The 17,308-nt window shown below is 32.1% G+C and overlaps 1 protein-coding gene across 1 annotated transcript; it reads left to right on the top strand.

Annotated features, from left to right (window-relative positions):
- The first annotated feature begins 10,526 nt into the window (after positions 1-10,526).
- Positions 10,527-17,071, top strand: LOC129297366 (ultraviolet-B receptor UVR8-like). The gene is made up of 12 exons (XM_054935702.1): positions 10,527-10,856; positions 11,400-11,586; positions 12,267-12,413; positions 13,047-13,128; positions 14,207-14,362; positions 14,635-14,814; positions 15,184-15,255; positions 15,492-15,563; positions 15,686-15,804; positions 16,186-16,274; positions 16,372-16,424; positions 16,606-17,071. Exons 1-12 carry the CDS (start codon positions 10,760-10,762, stop codon positions 16,681-16,683), a joined length of 1,332 nt encoding a protein of 443 aa, XP_054791677.1. The 5' UTR covers positions 10,527-10,759; the 3' UTR covers positions 16,684-17,071.
- The last annotated feature ends 237 nt before the right edge of the window (positions 17,072-17,308 follow it).

The raw sequence follows: 17,308 nt of genomic DNA, 5'->3' as shown, positions 1-17,308 counted from the left end.
AAAATTACTTGATTCAAAATATAAGGAATTGCATAATTTTTATAATTATTTTTTAAAACTATAACCATACTTCATTTTTTACTCATTTTGAAAAATAATACATTAAAATTTTAAATATCATCATCAAAGCACTTATATATAATATTTAATGAGAGCAAAATTGAAAAGACATAAATTCTTTTAAGAAATTAATGTTTCAACTAACATTTTTTAAAAATTGTGAATTAGTTAATAATATCCAATATTTTGGTTTAGATGGAGTGTTAATTAACAACTGGGTACTAATATTATCATTAACGCTGTAAGTTGATGCCAACTATATATGTTTACCATTTAACACCTATTAATAGTCACGACATTGAGGTAAAGTTATAAAGATATTTTCAATCTAGTTATCGCTGTATACCAATTTACTAATACTTATTTAGGTAATTAAAATGCCCCGATCATTCACGTTCATTCATGTAATGTAACACCCTCAAATTTAAAAATCGATTTTTCACAAATTATTAATTCAACAACTCATTTTTTTTTATTGAACCCTTATCATACCCTTATCATGGTAGAAAAACATCCAAGACAATATACCACAGGTCATAAAATATCTCAAAAAGCAATTAGAACCATGAGGGACAGATATGATCCTCATAGCATGTTATTCAAATCAAGTCATAAATTAAAAGGGATAGACATAATCCTCTTGAACATATAAATGCATTTAATAAAAAGAATTAGAGTTTACATGCTTCACAAAGAAGATATGTCCTAAGTTGGCACAAGATACATTGTATAATCCAAAATAAGAGGCAACGTAAAAGATGGTGTCTCATACACCATAATTATACCTCTGGTGCTTTCTCGGCCGAACTCGCTCCTGTAAAAATATTAACCACGGGGAATGAGACTTAAAAGTCCCAGTAACTAAAAATTAATATGTAATGATGCATGCGGATGTAACTAATCATGCGATTGCTAAGTGGGCACACAAAACATTTAACCGAATAATATTTTCAAACAAACCAAACAAGTATTTAATTTGCATGACTGCACCTTATATCCTCCTTTCGCCATGCTCGGACGCCAAATCACCCGGCCAAAGGTGAGTTGGACCAAGTGACACGCCACTCATTGGGTCCAATGAGGGCTTACCACGTGGTAATAATTAACCGAACAAAAATTTCCATTAACACCATACATTAAATACCCTGACAAGTCATGCATCATTCAAATATTCAAACAGGAATATATCCGAACAATAATATCTCATCATGATAAACAAAAATAAGTTTTTAACCCACTTGGCAATAATTTCAAACAAGTATATGCAGTATTTATTTTTAATAATTCATAATTTTTTCAAACAACAAAACAACACATAACCATTCACAAACACACCCATCACAACACATTAATAATGGTTACCTTGTGTCTTGAATAACAAGTTCCCCTTCACAACTCCTTTTTCACCACTCTCTTTGTCAATATAATCTACATAATTATTTCACAATACTATATATTAATTTTACATTAAAATAAATAACTCTAATTTAAATAGTTAGAAAGTCTTAGATCTATAATCTATATTAACATTAATTTAAGATTTATGCCTCATTTAACTTCCCAAATTCTTTTCTAAAATTCTCGTACCCTAATAAACTATTTTTTTTATCCTCAAATCACTTCTAGTATCACAATTTCATCCTTCTATATTCTAAAAATTCGTCCAAAAATAAATTAAAAATTTTAAAATTATCCTGAAGCCTCAAATCACCTTTCTATAACTTCAAAAATACCTATTCATACTTAAATAAATATTTAATAATCAGAGGTTCATCCCTACATCTCAGATTCCACATAAATTCGACCATATAGATCTAGATTTTAACTCAAAAATTCTTAAACATGAGTTTCAACCTCAAGAAAATATTCTATAATATTTATTATATCTCTAAGAGTTTTAACTTATATTTTTAATACATCATATCATCAGATTAACTATCCTATAAAAAAATTTTAATCAGAATATTTACTCTATCCTACAAAATAATCATATCACTAGAAAGCTAATATTATTTAGAAAATAACTATAAAATTAATTTTGTAATTAAATAAATTTCTAAATGCTAATCTAAACAGAAAAGTTAGAACATATCTGAAGAAAAAAAAATAATTCTCCCTTGCAAGAAAACGCCGAGCAACGTGAGAGGAAGAGAGAAAAATAATATAAAAATGGGATTGTGAGTTCCAAAATTATATTAAAAAAAACTATAGGTCTGAGTTTAATTATTCAAACCTTTGGGCCATAAGTTACAATTTCCTCTAAATTGCATCTTAGCCTCTCATGCTTCCTAATGCACACACCCCCTCCTTTTTATACATGAAGGCACCTCTTCTCTTCCCTCATCTAACCAATGTGGGATTTAGAAACAACAACCTTTCACCCCCCTTTTTTTTATTCCTTCTACCTTCTCTCTCTCTTTTTTTAACACACACATAAAAAAATTATTTATGTATTATATCTTAACTAAATATTGCTTAGGTGTTTTAAATTTAAATTTTTAAATTCATAATTAAATACCTAACCATAATATTATTTCTAAATAACCTCAAATAATATAAATTCCTATTATTATCACTTTTTTCCTCAAAACCTAAATTCCACAATTTCTTTATTATATAAAAATCAGGATGTTACATGTAATCCGGAAAATAGGAAGAATTTTGATCTCATAATACAAGCTTTACTTGTCAAAACAAATTAGAGGGAACTTGGCGTGCCCATGCAAAAAGTAAGATTTTTAAAAAGGAGAATGATAAGTCAGAACATTGTAAGAATATTAATGTAAACTTAAAAATTTTAGTAACAAAACATAGTAAAATGAGTATTGAAATTTAAAATGTTAGTGTTAAAAAATCTTAATATAATTGTTCGTAAAAAACAAATAATCAGGTGTGGTGTCACGAGGTGTGCTAAAGACGCGAGGTCTCAAAAGGATGGAAAAACCTGACTTTTAATAAAACGCGGGAACCTGGGCTCTCTTGCCACAATTCACCCAGATGTGAGAATTCGAAGTGAAGAACACTGATGGAGATGCATAAAAGTAGAGATGCATTAATCAAAGAAAAAAGGTGGCGGGTTATGTTGATCGTACAACGGAAAATAAAGACTAAAGTTACATGATAAAAAAAAATAAAGTAACAGACGTAGAGTCTAAGACTGATAGTTTGTTAATGCTGATGATGATTGTTGAGAGAGAGCTCCTCTATTTATAGATGATCCTGGCTTGGTGCCCAAGCTTTATGATTGTGACTTTCCTTAAATTTAGGAAGCACTTCCTCCATCATGTTCACTTATCATGAGTGATGGTCTTAACTTAATGGCTAAGACTTCATAAATATTCTTTTTTATATATAATTATTTTAAAGCCAATTAAGTTGAATTAGGCCAAGGCCTCCATGTTCGCAACTTGGGTGCAAACAATGCCCCTCGCATATAAATTGGCCAGAGTCTTCGTAAGCTAATTTTGTATAGATATATCTTGAAGGACCAGTTCATTCTCATTCTAATTAATGGTTGATCTAGTACTTTTCTTGAAGGACACCCTTGTGATTGAGGATTAAGGACTATGTGATCCAGCTTAGGATCAAGTTTCTCAAGGTTTAAGACCTCAAGAACTGGTTTTGGAATTAGCCCTTCGAGTTTTTGAACTTTAAGGACTGATTTTGTAAAATCTAGTTGTTGTGAGGCCCTTGTGGAGAGAGCTCTCATGGAAAGGGCCCTTGCAAAACTTGCCTTTCTAACTTTGGCTCCTGCAGTGCTAGCCCTTATGGTTATAGCCCCTGTGGTTGCGGCCCCTGTGATGTTGGCCCTTTGGTTGTCGCCCCTATGACTTCGACCCTTGTGACTTCAATCCCTCTAGTGCTGGCCCCAATGGCTTCGACTCCGATGGTGTTGGCTTCAATGACTCTGGCTGTTGTGGCTCCGGCCCTTTTGGTGCTGGCCTCGATGACTTCGGCCCTTGTGGCTCCGGCCCCTCTGGTGCTAGCCCCAATAGCTTCAGCCCCAATGGTGCTGGCCCCGATAACTTCGGCCCTTGTGGCTCCGACCCCTTTGGTGTTGGCCCCAATGGCTTTGGCCCTTATGGCCGAACAAGCCTACTATTAAATTAAACTTGTCATTTATTTTTTGAGGGATGTTATAGCGGTCCTCGTTATTGATCTTTGGGTCGAAGGGTACTTTGGGAGACTGCCCTACGAGTCTATCTATTCTCCGAAGGTGTGAGCCAATCGGAGCTTGCTCTTGCAATGATCTAGACAGCATAGCAAAGATGTTCCTTTCCTTTAGAGTTTGCAACAGAGCTCTTTGCCTCTCGCTAGCTCATACTTCACGTTCTGCATGTGCAGCCACATTCTCTGAGTCATAAGACTCACGTCTATTTTTTCGAACAACATATTGATCCTTACGTGTCTTAGGCATTTCTTTCACACGAGTCCCACTAGGTATGCCAGAGACGCTGAGTCTCAATAGATAATGAAAAGGGTCCTGAGTTTCCTTACCACAGTTCATTTGAATATAAAAAGATATAAGGCTTTGGTAGAACAAGTGTATAATTTTATTTGAAGTGAAAAAATTACAGACTAAAACCAAGAATTAGAAAGGGCTAATGAATGTAAAATATACGAGTTTTGATTGAGTGTTGACTAGCCTTCTCTATTTTTCTTCTTTTTATTTATAGTGTCGAATAGCAGAAGCCTTTCCTTTGAAACTTAGCACGTTCTATCGAAGAATCAGGAATCTCACGAAACTTATGGCACGGTCTCTCCATTTTGATAACTAACCTATTTCACCGAACTACATGGGCGAAGATTTCGGCATTACTTAGGATTATGTCTTCGTGCCAATGGTCTGATATTTGAAACTGACGGAATTTCAACATGTTTACTTGTTGTGGACTTTATTGAGTTTCAGGGCCAGTCTCTTTTGTTTATATTGGGTCTGACGCTTTGATTACTCAACCCAACTAACCTCGTGACCTATTTGAGCGACGTTTCATATTCAGCCCAAACAATAATATTGATATTTTTACAAGGTCCTTATTTTTCATTCTCCATTTTATAAAAAGAAAATTATTGCAAAAAAAAAAGAAACAAATATATGGCATAAAAATGGAAAATGTATTTAGAGAGTAGAATAAATTATATTTGTGTATGTGAGTTGATTTTTTTGTAAAAACTCGGCATAAACTTCAAAATATAATAAATTGAACATTAAAAATGACAGCATCTCTGCAAGAGAGGTTTGATTCCATTCAATAGTCGTTTTAATTTACATTCCCATCTTGTAAATCGATTTTGGTTTATAGATAAAATATAAGAAATATGATATTATAAAGTATACGTTAAATAATGATAATTTTAAAATTATAAAATAAAGATTTTTTAATAACATTGTCAAAGTTATAGCATGTTATTTTACTTTCTTTTTGTTTTCAAAATTGATAGAAACAAGATGAGCTGCCTACTTTTGAAAGATGCGCTCATAAGTAGTGTTTAATTGTGTTTTAAGAAGGATTACTTTTAATGAAATAATGCTTGTGGACAATAAAAAAAATATATATAATTTTTACGACAATAAAAGTCATGTTAATATTTAAAGTATAAACAATAATTTAGTTTCTAACTTTTTTAAACAGTACTCATTTATTAAATATTATAATTACTTTTACATAAATTGAGTTTGGGTATTTATCATGATGAGTTTCAATTTCGAACCATTTTACTTAAAAACTATATGATCCATACATTATTTGGCAGTACTAGTTTAATGAAACACCTTGTTTTCAATTTTTTTATATTAATAGATGAATAATATAAAATAAAAATAAAAATTTATCATTATTTTGACGTTGAATAGTAAGTTTATTATCTAAAAATTATATCTCATCGCATCAATAAAACGTTAAGGTATTTATTGCTATGATGAACAACCCTCACACACACACATAATATAAAGATTTTAATAAATTATATATGTTGCTTATTAACCATAAATCATGCAACTTATTTTTTATATTCACACATACTAGTTTTACATATAAAAAGAGAATAAATGTTAAGTTTTAAAAATTTAATTTAATAACGATCAGGTTTAAAAAATTGGTAGTAAAATAAGTTATAGATACTAATCAAATCATCACGTGACTCTTATTTGCATATCACTGGAGCCCATGTAAAGGTTTTAGACCATTGATTCACAAAAAAAAAAAAAGGTTTTAGGCACTTGTAATTACATTTGTTACAATTATTATTTGTAATTAATTCTTTAAATCCTTTTTGTAAAGGTTAAATTAATGCTACTCCCGTCTAAATGCAATACATCTTTCAATCACATTTTGCATATTAGAAAAAAAGGTATGGAAATTGCACTACAGGCCTTAAAAAATAAAAAATTTATTTTGGACCTAATACATTTTGATATTGCGTTGCAGGCTTAAAGCTCTTTGTTGCAATTTTTCTTTAGAGCAAAGGTACAATATTGCCCTTATGTGATTTGAAAATTCACATTATATGTAACACAATATTCATGAATGCACAACACAATGTCCATGCATGTTCAATTAATTTTCAGGTTAAAATATACATTACATAGAGCATATACAATATAAATGTCAATAGATGCATAACACAATGTTCATGAGTTTTTAACACAATATCCATGTATGTCCAATTGATCTATATGTTAATTAAAATAAAGTTATGTAGAGCATGCACAACATATTGTTCATGGATGCACAATACAATATTCATGAGTTCTCAATACAATATTCATGTGTCTCCATACACGGACATTTAATTGATAATATATGAACATTGTATTGCACATTCATGTACATTGTGTTGTTTATTGTTTGCATCACTTATACATTTTATTAAACCTATTAATCAATTAGATATGCATGGACATTGTGTCATGCATATATTTTTAGATATGATTTTTTGTACTAAAGTATAAGATATTTGAAAAAAAAGTTTTATTAATGATAATTATTTCAATGAAAAATATTAATGTATATTAATTTTTTTCCTCTCTTATTAGTGAAGAAATTTTTGAAAGTTGATAAAAAAAATTAGACTATAAACTACATATTTAACAAATGGAGAATTTCATTAAAAGTTCTTGTATATGACATAATTTTAATTGAGATTAAAAAAATTTTAAAATTTCATTGCAAGCCTGAGTGGCTGAAATGAAATATATTCTCTTAGTTAGAGGACCAAAACATCTTTAATAATAATTAGCATTATTGAAATAATAAATTAGTTATAGTTTTTATAAATAACATTATTATAATAAAATCTAAAATTATAGGTTTTACAAGTAAATTACTAGAATAAAAGCACCATATTGTTTTTTTCCCCAATAATATACTTGTAAAAATCATAACTTAACTTGTTATTTCAATTATGTTATTTACAAAAATCATTACTTGACTTGTTATTATAATAATATTACTTGTAAAAATTATAACTTGACTTGTCATTTTATCAATTTTACTTATAAAAATCATAACTGACTTGTTATTTTAGTTATGTTACTTATAAAAGCCATAATTTAACTTGTTATTCTAATACTGTTATTTGTAAAGACTGTAATTTAATTTATTATTTTAGCAATGTTAATTATAATTGAAGGATATTTTGATTATTTAACTTAAAAATATTTATTTTAGTCTCCCTAGTTTGCAATGAAATTTTAAAATTTTTTGAGTTTTGGTTGACATTATGTCACATTCAAGAATCTTTAATAAAATTCTTCCTTTAAAAAACCTGCATTGGTGAGTGTAATTTTGCCAAAAATACTTTATAAATTGGGATGAATTGAATATTTTTCATGTCCACATCAATTAATAAAAGATAACTTAAAAAAGAAATAATTTGGAAAAGTAGTGTAGATTGGCACACAAAAAATATTTTCTAAAAAATAAAAAAATGTATCTAAAAAATGATATTTATCATTTTTTCTTGAAAGTAAATTTTTACCTATCAATCACAAATGGGTTAAAGTGTATTTTCACCATTTAGCCATTCTTTTAAGAGCACTTGTTATTTTAAATTTTAATTTAGTACAATTTCTCTGTTCAATTTTTCAAAATGGTGCACTCAGTATTTAGTTGTTGAAAAAAATTAATTTTAACCATTATTTAACTTTCAAATTGTAGGAAGTAATTTTAAAATTTACAAAAAATAATCAATAAAATTACACATTAGTACTCTATAAAAAATTAGTATCAATTGAATCTTTTAAATTACATATAAATAACATAGCATAGATGTTATTTCTTAACCACACAATATTTTAGAAACTTAATTAATATTAACTTTTTTATAAGATACTTCCTCCAGTCTAAATTATAAGACATTTTTAAGGAAGATTTAACGTCTCAAAATATAAGATATTGATAAAAATAAGGTTTTATTAATGATACTTTTTTAATATTACTCTTCTCATATATTCTTTCTCTTCAATATTTTGTCATTAATGGAGTATTGAATGAAGGACATTTTTTAAAATTTATATTTCTTTTTTTAAAAATAAGGTAATAAAGTGTATTTAATGAGTTTTATTGATATGTAAAATTTTGTCTGAAAGTGTCCTATAATTTGAGATGCAGGGAGTACTTATTTTGAATTTTTTAGTTAATTAACTTAACTTTTTTTAATCAATGAACTATTTTAAAAATTTTAGAGGAAAAATTATGTTCCCTCTGTCCCAAATTATAGGGCACTTTTGAAGAAATTTCTTCATTTCAAAATATCAGATACTTCAAATAGATTAAGGTTTTATTAAATATATCAATTTCAATATTTCCTTTTTTCTCTATATAATTAATTTTTATCTCTTTTCTTTCAATGTATTAAACGATGGGTATTTTTTAAAGTTTATATTTTTATTTTAAAAAAATAAGGCTGTTAAGTGTATTTAATGAGGTATATTTATATGTAAAATTTTATTTAAAAATATTTTATAATTTAGGATGAAGGAATAACATTTAAAACTTTAATATTTTGATCGACAGTTCTATTAACACTAATGGTGCTGCAACATGTAAAGGCATCATCAGGGATGATAAGAGAAATTGGATTAAAGAATTTTTCAAATACCTTGAATATTAACCTAGCATAATAACAGAATTTATGGGAATTCTTGAGGGATGAAACCTTTGCTGCAATGTGAAATTAGCAAGAGTCAAGAGTCAATATCCACTCTGATTTGATGGAGGGATTGTCACTCATTAATTATACTTACTCTGAGAGACATCATTATTTTGACACTATCAAAAAAATTAGAGATCTTATTATGAGAGATTGAATTGTCACTTTTGACCATGTTCATAGAGATAAACAGATGCATTAATCTTTTAGCTTATTGGCCTCCACACGAAACATTTAATATTGTAATTTTTGATGTACCATTACAGATTATAAAAATCTTATACTTTTAAATATGACTAGATTTTAATTTATTGCACGGTTTTACCATAATCTTGTAATTCAAAAAAAAAAAAAAAAACTTCAATGTTTAAGATACCATTGAGTGAGCGAACAGATGAGAAACGAAAACAACCTTTTTTTTTCCTTGATTTCTGCGTGTCATCCTTGCGCAGGAAACGAAAACAACCTTTAACCATAACTTGTTCCCTTCTGAATAAGTTTAGCAAAAAAAAAAAAAAAATCTTATAACTACGAATTTTGGAGCGAAGTGTTACCCACGTGTCAAAGTATAACTATCAAAGCCGTTGAAACAGGAAGTGGTGCTGACGAAAATCATACTGAGAGAGTGAGAGATTAAAAAGAAAGGCAAAAAAAAAAAAAAAGGCGGTAGACTGCAAGGACTAAGGAGGAGTGTGTGGCGGAGAGAAGATGACAAGATGACATTTTGGGAATTGACGGAGTGCACCGAAATTAAGTGCCCTACGTTTTTAATCGATTTTATTTTCAAAAAAATTAATTATTTAATTTATTAGCCAAACATCTGAAAAAGCAAAAAATCGATTCTAACCTTTAAAATTGATTTTTTTTAAAAGCTAATATTTTGAGCTTTTCCAGAAACGCTGATAAAAAAAACTGGAAAAATTACATAAAAAGGTTCAAAAAAATTATAAAAAAGCACAAAATTTTATTAAAAAAAAAATCAAACTCCCTTCTCTTCTCTTCTTTTTCTTAGTAAAATTCAAATTTTAAATCTTTAAAAAAGTTGTTAACATATATTAAGTTAAAATTAATTTTAAAAAAATAATATCCAAATAAATTATATTATAATATAATCAATTATGATTAAAATCTAGCACTTAATTAATTATTTTCATAATCTATTATATCCAATTGAAATCCAAACGGACCCTAAACCATCATCGCCGAAGCACATCCGATTCGCCGGCTGGACTCAAATGTCCGACCCGATGGGCCCCTCTGCATTCAATGCAGTCGTTTATTCATTACCTGCCTCACCACCCAGTCTCTCTCTCCTCCCTCGACTTGTCTCTTACTCTAAGCCTACCCTTCTCTTCTGTTAACAGGTTTTATTGCTCTTCTGAACGATCTCTTTTACAACGTCCCATCCATTTCACTAGTACGCATATCTGGCCACCTACTAATATCTTCATTCTCAGTCTTCTCCCGATACCACCCTTAAATTCTATGCCTCTTCTTCTCCTTCCTCTCTCTCTTCCTTACTCCTCGCCTTCTTCACTTTCTCAACATGATGGTCCAAGAGGAAGTCATGAGTGATGCCTCTGCTCCTCCTCGTCCCGTGCTTTTCATATCCGCTGGCGCTAGCCATTCCGTTGCCCTTCTCTGTAAGCGCCGACTTCCCACTTATTTCTACTTTTTAGATAAACAATTTTGTCGTACTTTTGTTTGGGGTAGATCGTTTTGGAAATTTGTGGAATCGGAGGTTATCTTGACATGACCCCTGGACTGTGTTTTGGCCCATTGGCATTGACCTGAACTTCTGGACAGTGGCTTAACGAGGAGTTCAATGCTGTCACTCTTGGGAATACCTTGCTGTTTAGATAAGAATTAAGATAGCCCACTTGATTTACACCTGTCTGTTTTATAACCAATCAATTGAGGTAGATCAGTTACAGGCAAGATTTCAAGTTTGTGCTTTGGCTTCTTGTTGAGCAGCAGCAAGAGCCAAAAACTGCATTTGCTCCGAAAATGTTTTGAAAAATTGGTTGTGGATATATATGGACCACAAAATGCACATCTGCAACCTTCGTCATTCTACCCTTTTTATTTACATCAAGAACTGGAATCCTTGCATATTAGTGATTTATAATTTTCTTCGCTTCTGTCTTTGTTAAACTTACGGCTTGCTCAATGCCTATCCTTCACAGCTGGAAATGTTGTTTGCTCTTGGGGACGGGGAGAGGATGGGCAACTGGGACATGGTGATGCCGAGGATCGACTTTTTCCTACGCACCTGAGTTCACTGGATGGCCAAGAAATAGTATCTGTTACTTGTGGAGCTGACCACACGATTGCATATTCAGAGTCCCGCATGCAAGTATTTAGTTGGGGATGGTCTGCTCTCTATCTTTTAACTAAATTTTCTAACCGATAACCTTCCCATAACAGAAAATTTACCTTCCCTATAAATGCATGTCTTTTTACCCTTGGCTACCGTGTGTTGTCATCAATTGTGCTGAAAATGGAATCAAACAAGTTTGCCCATGCACTGTTTATGGAAACTCTAGCTCCTTTATGATACTTGCGCCCTAATCAATAATCAATAAAATATATAAAATTGTCAGTAAAATCTATCTAGGCATAACTATGGAAAGTTCATATTTTGGAAGAGGATAGCGTCTTAAAATGAAACATCGGAGGGAGATTTCTCAACACAAGGGCTGAAAAATGATATTGTTGGTTAACTTAAGAACGGAAAATCTTTGCTATGTTTTTAGGTCTCTCTGATCGCTATGCATAAAATAATTCCTGCATATGATAGGCAAAAGTCAAGTTTGATTTGTGGCGCTGAAAAATTGGGCACATTCTGCTATATTGTATGAAAAGTCATAATAAGTTTGCGGGCTTATTATGTTTGTTGTTGTCTTTTATCACTTGTAACTCCTGAAACATTTTTGTTCTCATCAAGGGGGACTCCTTTCTTCCATAATTTATCTTTCAGTTGGGTGACATCAGTACTGTTAGGTTTTTATGAACAATCATAAGCAGCTTCTGCTCTTTTTCTAAATTTTCAGGGGTGACTTTGGAAGGTTGGGTCACGGTAACTCTAGTGACTTATTCACTCCCCTGCCAATTATAGCGTTGCAGGGTCTAAGGATAAAGCAAATTGCTTGTGGGGACAGCCATTGTTTGGCAGTTACCATGGAAGGCGAGGTGCAGAGGTGAGCAGTTCTTGTTCAAAATTTGGCCACTCTTCGTTTTTGATTCTAACCTTTTTTCCAATTTCAAATTATTTTTATTTGGTCAATAAAGTTTGAGTTGTATGATTGAGTGTATTGATTGAAGCTGACAATTCCATCCTAGCAAGTTGCTTTGCAATATGTGTTGAATGTTATGGTTCACGTTTTTTATTTCATCGTCTAATGTTTTCCACCTCATTTGAGTGAAAATTTTCACTAAAAATTGCTGGTAAAAAAAAAAAATTGACTAAGATTTGAGGAGGAAGAATCAGACAAAGTTCTCCTGGTTCTGCTTATATTTGGTGTTTGTACCTATTTCCAGCAATTCTTGTATTTTTATTCTGTACTTGTCTTCTATCTCTTGAATAGAATTTCTTAAGGAACTATTTATGAGTAGAAGCTGTGAAGCAATACCCTATGTGGAATATTTGTTTTCTTTATCTCTGTAGGATAGACTTTCTTTCCATTTTTTCTGCAATTTTGATTTGAGAGCATATCAACCAAATTTCTTGATTATTGAAGACAAATGATTCCTTCTGTTGCCACAACTGCTGTAGTATTTTACAATTATTTGCCTATTTGGAGTGTTTCTTGACTTTACTCTGCCAATTGAAGTTGGGGGCGGAATCAGAATGGCCAACTTGGACTTGGCACCTCTGAGGACTCTCTTGTGCCACAAAAAGTTCAGACATTTCAGGTACTGCTTTTAGTGTTATTTTCCTAGGGCGTGAATAGTAAAATACATTCATACATTCAGTGTTAAGTTGCATTCATACATTCATACTCTCTTGTGCCACAAATACATTCATACATTCATACATTTCAGTTCAGACTTTACATTCATACATTAATGAGCATCAATTTACAATGTTAAGTTGCATTCGCCATAGCCTTGATCCATCAAATTGCTTCATGTCCACCTCTTTCTAAATTTAACTTAAAGGACTACCTCTTTATTTTAATCAATGTTTATGCCTTTCAACAACTTAATTGGTGAATAATAGTTTTTAGTGACTTCATTTTTAACAGGGAGTTGTTTCAATGGTTTAATAGTCACATTTAATTACTTTTTAATACTACTAGAACCTATTGAGTAGTCCCTTAGGTGTTAGTAATAATCTTCTAGTCGGTTGGCATTCCTCATGTTGTATAACGAGAGAAATTGGTGCCTGATCTATACTTTTAGATGATAAAGGTGCAATATAGAACAACAGACGGTGAAGTTGTCATCCCTGTAAACCATATGATCATTTAGTAAATGGTGTTTTACTCAGCCGACTCACATCTGTATTGACTCACATGGGCTTTTCTATCCTCAGAAAAACAATAGGCAGGAAAGGGATACCATGGTGTAAGAGATTTAGCATGTATCATTTTGTTTCTTGCGCTTATTTGTGAATAAAAAGAAGCATATATTCAACACCTTTTTGCGGTCAACAGCAGTTTGGATGTTAGCATCTTCCCCGTCCTCCAACCCTATTTTATTCTTTCTCTATAAGGTAGAAACCTTGTGATTGAATTTTTTGCATTAAAAAATGCTGGAGTTGAATCATTGTGATTATGACTAGCTTATCAACTACCTTCCAGTAAAAGCATCAGTGGTAATTTCCCGTTTTGCAAGTAGTGCTGATAACAAGGAAAGCAACAAGAACGATAAAACTGCCTCAACAAAAAAAAAAAAAAAGAAACATCTTAATATCTACATCGTCTATATCATTTTTCAGCAGGAAATCATATATTTATACACACTAATGTGAAATAGTACATTGTTGTAGGGTGTACCTATCAAAATGGTAGCTGCAGGTGCTGAACATAGTGTAGCTGTCACTGAGCATGGGGAACTGTTTGGATGGGGTTGGGGACGATATGGAAACTTGGGATTGGGAGACAGATCTGATCGCATGTTTCCTGAAAAAGTTTCTTCTGTTCATGTATGTCCTCAAATTGGTAGTATCTCATCTTTCCAGATTAGAGTATGATGACCTTGGTCATAGTTTGAGTGGTAGATGACTTTATCCAATGCTTGATTCCTGAGAAAGTTTTACTCGTAATGTAAAACAGAAAATGAAGCATTTCAGGGGTGTGCTTGCCAGTGTTTTGTAGGTTGACTTTGAAAGTATTTATTATATAGATGGAAAATATTGCTCTATACTGTATTTATTTTTGTCCCTAATTGCCCATTGCTTGTCTGTTTGTTTGGAAGTTACATGGTGACAAGATGGTCATGGTTGCTTGTGGCTGGCGGCATACAATATCTGTTTCTTCTTCTGGAGGAATTTACACATATGGGTGGAGCAAATACGGCCAGCTAGGACATGGGGATTTTGAGGACCACCTTGTGCCTCACAAGCTTCAGACCTTGAACGATAAATTTATTTCTCAGGTTTCCTCTTAATCATATCTTGGATGTATTAGCCTTTTATTTTCTAACTTCATGGAAATAAATTTAAGTGGTTCAGAAGATGCCAGTTCTCTTCACTCCTCTTTAATTGGTCCTCTCTTCCCTGAGTCCCAATTAGAGGCACCTTTTTTTTCGGAATGGAGTAGACTGTAGCTAATTGCCTAATTCTCATCAAGTGAATAACAGCTTCATTGTGTTGTGTCACATAAATTCCGATTATGTTCCTCTAGTTTTTTTTTTAAATTGCTCAAATAGAATCTTCTGCAGTTGTAAGAGCAATGTTTTTGGTGCTAGACATTGTGATTATGGATGTTCGTTTTCTATCTCTGAATTTTTCCTTATTTCTTCTAGATATCAGGTGGTTGGAGGCACAGTATGGCAATAGCATCTGGCGGACATCTATATGGCTGGGGTTGGAATAAGGTTGATGAAAACTTTTTATTCTTCTCCTATTTCGTTATATCTTGTATTGTAGTAACTAGAGATACTTGCTAGTTTAATAATTGGCAACTTGTTAAGGAATAGATGGCACAATATATGTGATACTCGTCTCCTAGTAAGAAAAAGAAAGTAGTTCCCAGTCTTATATTCCTTATATTTCATGACGCATGCATTTCATTTCTAGACGTGTTTGACCTTTTATGTTTCTCTAAATGCAGTTCGGACAGGTTGGAGTTGGTGACAATGTTGATCATTGCTCTCCCGTACCTGTGGAATTTCCCCTTGACCAGGTACCTTCTTGAGCCAAAATAATAGGACAAGGGCTAAGAAAACCTTGATGTATTTGTCATATTCTCTCTCTCTCTCTCTCTCTCTCTCTCTCTTTCCTCTCATTTTTTGTTTGTCCTGGTAGAAAGTAGTTCAGGTCTCATGCGGATGGAGACACACTATTGCTGTTACTGATAGACAAAATGTATATTCTTGGGGAAGGGGCACAAATGGACAGCTTGGACATGGCGAAACTATTGACCGGTAATTGCATGTGCACCTGAATAATTTTGTTGGAGCGCTTGAATGGTTAGATTTTCAAATCAATTGGGAAGAATTTCCTTGATGCTTATTGCTAACTTAATCTGTTGAGAATTATCAAGGGCCATGAACTCCTTATGATCCGAGCTTGACCTTGTGTGGCTGCCATCTTGGCATTTTCTTCTTCATAAAATTCTAGCTTTTAGTTAATGTCTGTCAGAAATTTTGACATGGTAGAACTATGATTCGTTGTATGTTTCGCCCTTAAAGGATTAGAGATTAGAGTCTCATCAATTTTGAAACTGGAGCCTAGTCCTAGACTCAGGTAATGGCTGTGTGTCATCGTTAGTCCTGAGTTATGAATGTCATCTTTGTAATTTGTAGGAATGGACCTAAGATTATTGAGCTCCTGAGTGTTGATGGGTCTTGTGGGCAGCACATAGAATCATCCTCAAAGGCTGATCCATTGTCTGGTGCGTCATTATTCGCATCCCTTATTATAGTCATTAATTTTGGCCTTTTCCATTTCACACCGTTTTCAAATGAATCTGCATTATGGTGGTTGGGCAGGGAGAACTTGGGTCTCACCAGCAGAGAGATATGCAGTTGTTCCAGATGAAAATGTGAGTTCTTGTGTTGGTATTCAAATACATTGTAGTTCAGGGGCAAGAAAGAATGTGTTGTTGATAATATAGATTTTTTGCTTAGTTCAGGAAAATGTGATCCTTAATATGACTATATGTATCACGAGAAGTTTCCAAATCAGATGAGATTGCTGCTGACTTGTATTGTATGATTAAACAGGTTTCTGGACTGCCTGGTAGTTCAGGGAGGGGAGACGCAAGCGTCCCTGAAAGTGATGCCAAAAGGGTCCGAATTTGAATGCTTAGTTTTCAGCAGATGAGAAGAATGTGTTGTGCAGGTCTACTTCTCACGTCAGTCCATGAGAGTCATCACATGCTACTAAGTACTGATATTTGGCTTTGATGATGAACCATGATGGTTGTAAATTGAAGCCGTGTCTTGATGAATGTTGTGTCTGATTGTCGTCTTCTTCTGTGTCTAGTTGTTAGGGAATACTACCTCTAGCATAGCTTGGTTTAATCTTCGTTTCAACGTGTTCTTAGAATGTGTATTTTGCTAGGTCCTCGTACAGGGCTTCTTGAAGGCATGACCAATCAGCCTTGAATCCTTTGGCGTTAGTTTGTGAAACTCTCATCCATTTGGAATAATTTTTTATGGTTTTGCCAATGCTATGTTTTTTAACTGATGGTATGCTTGATTATTAAGTACATTTTAATATATATATTTTGTATTTACTATTAAATTATAATTATGGTTATTATAATTGTCTATTTGTATTTACTAATTATTAGTAGTGCAAAAATAAAATTGATTAAATTAATTTTATCAAGTTTATTTAATAAATATTATAATTTAATAATGGATAGCAATATAGACAATAAACTAAGTTTGAGTTATTTGAATTTTGAACTTAGTAACTGAT

This window comes from Prosopis cineraria, unplaced genomic scaffold (assembly GCF_029017545.1).
Source record: "Prosopis cineraria cultivar Desert tree isolate PC_DT_omini unplaced genomic scaffold, ASM2901754v1 PC504, whole genome shotgun sequence".
Classification (NCBI taxonomy): Eukaryota; Viridiplantae; Streptophyta; class Magnoliopsida; order Fabales; family Fabaceae; genus Prosopis; species Prosopis cineraria.
Note: the sequence above shows the minus strand (reverse complement) of the source record. Positions and strands in the feature narration are given on the sequence as shown.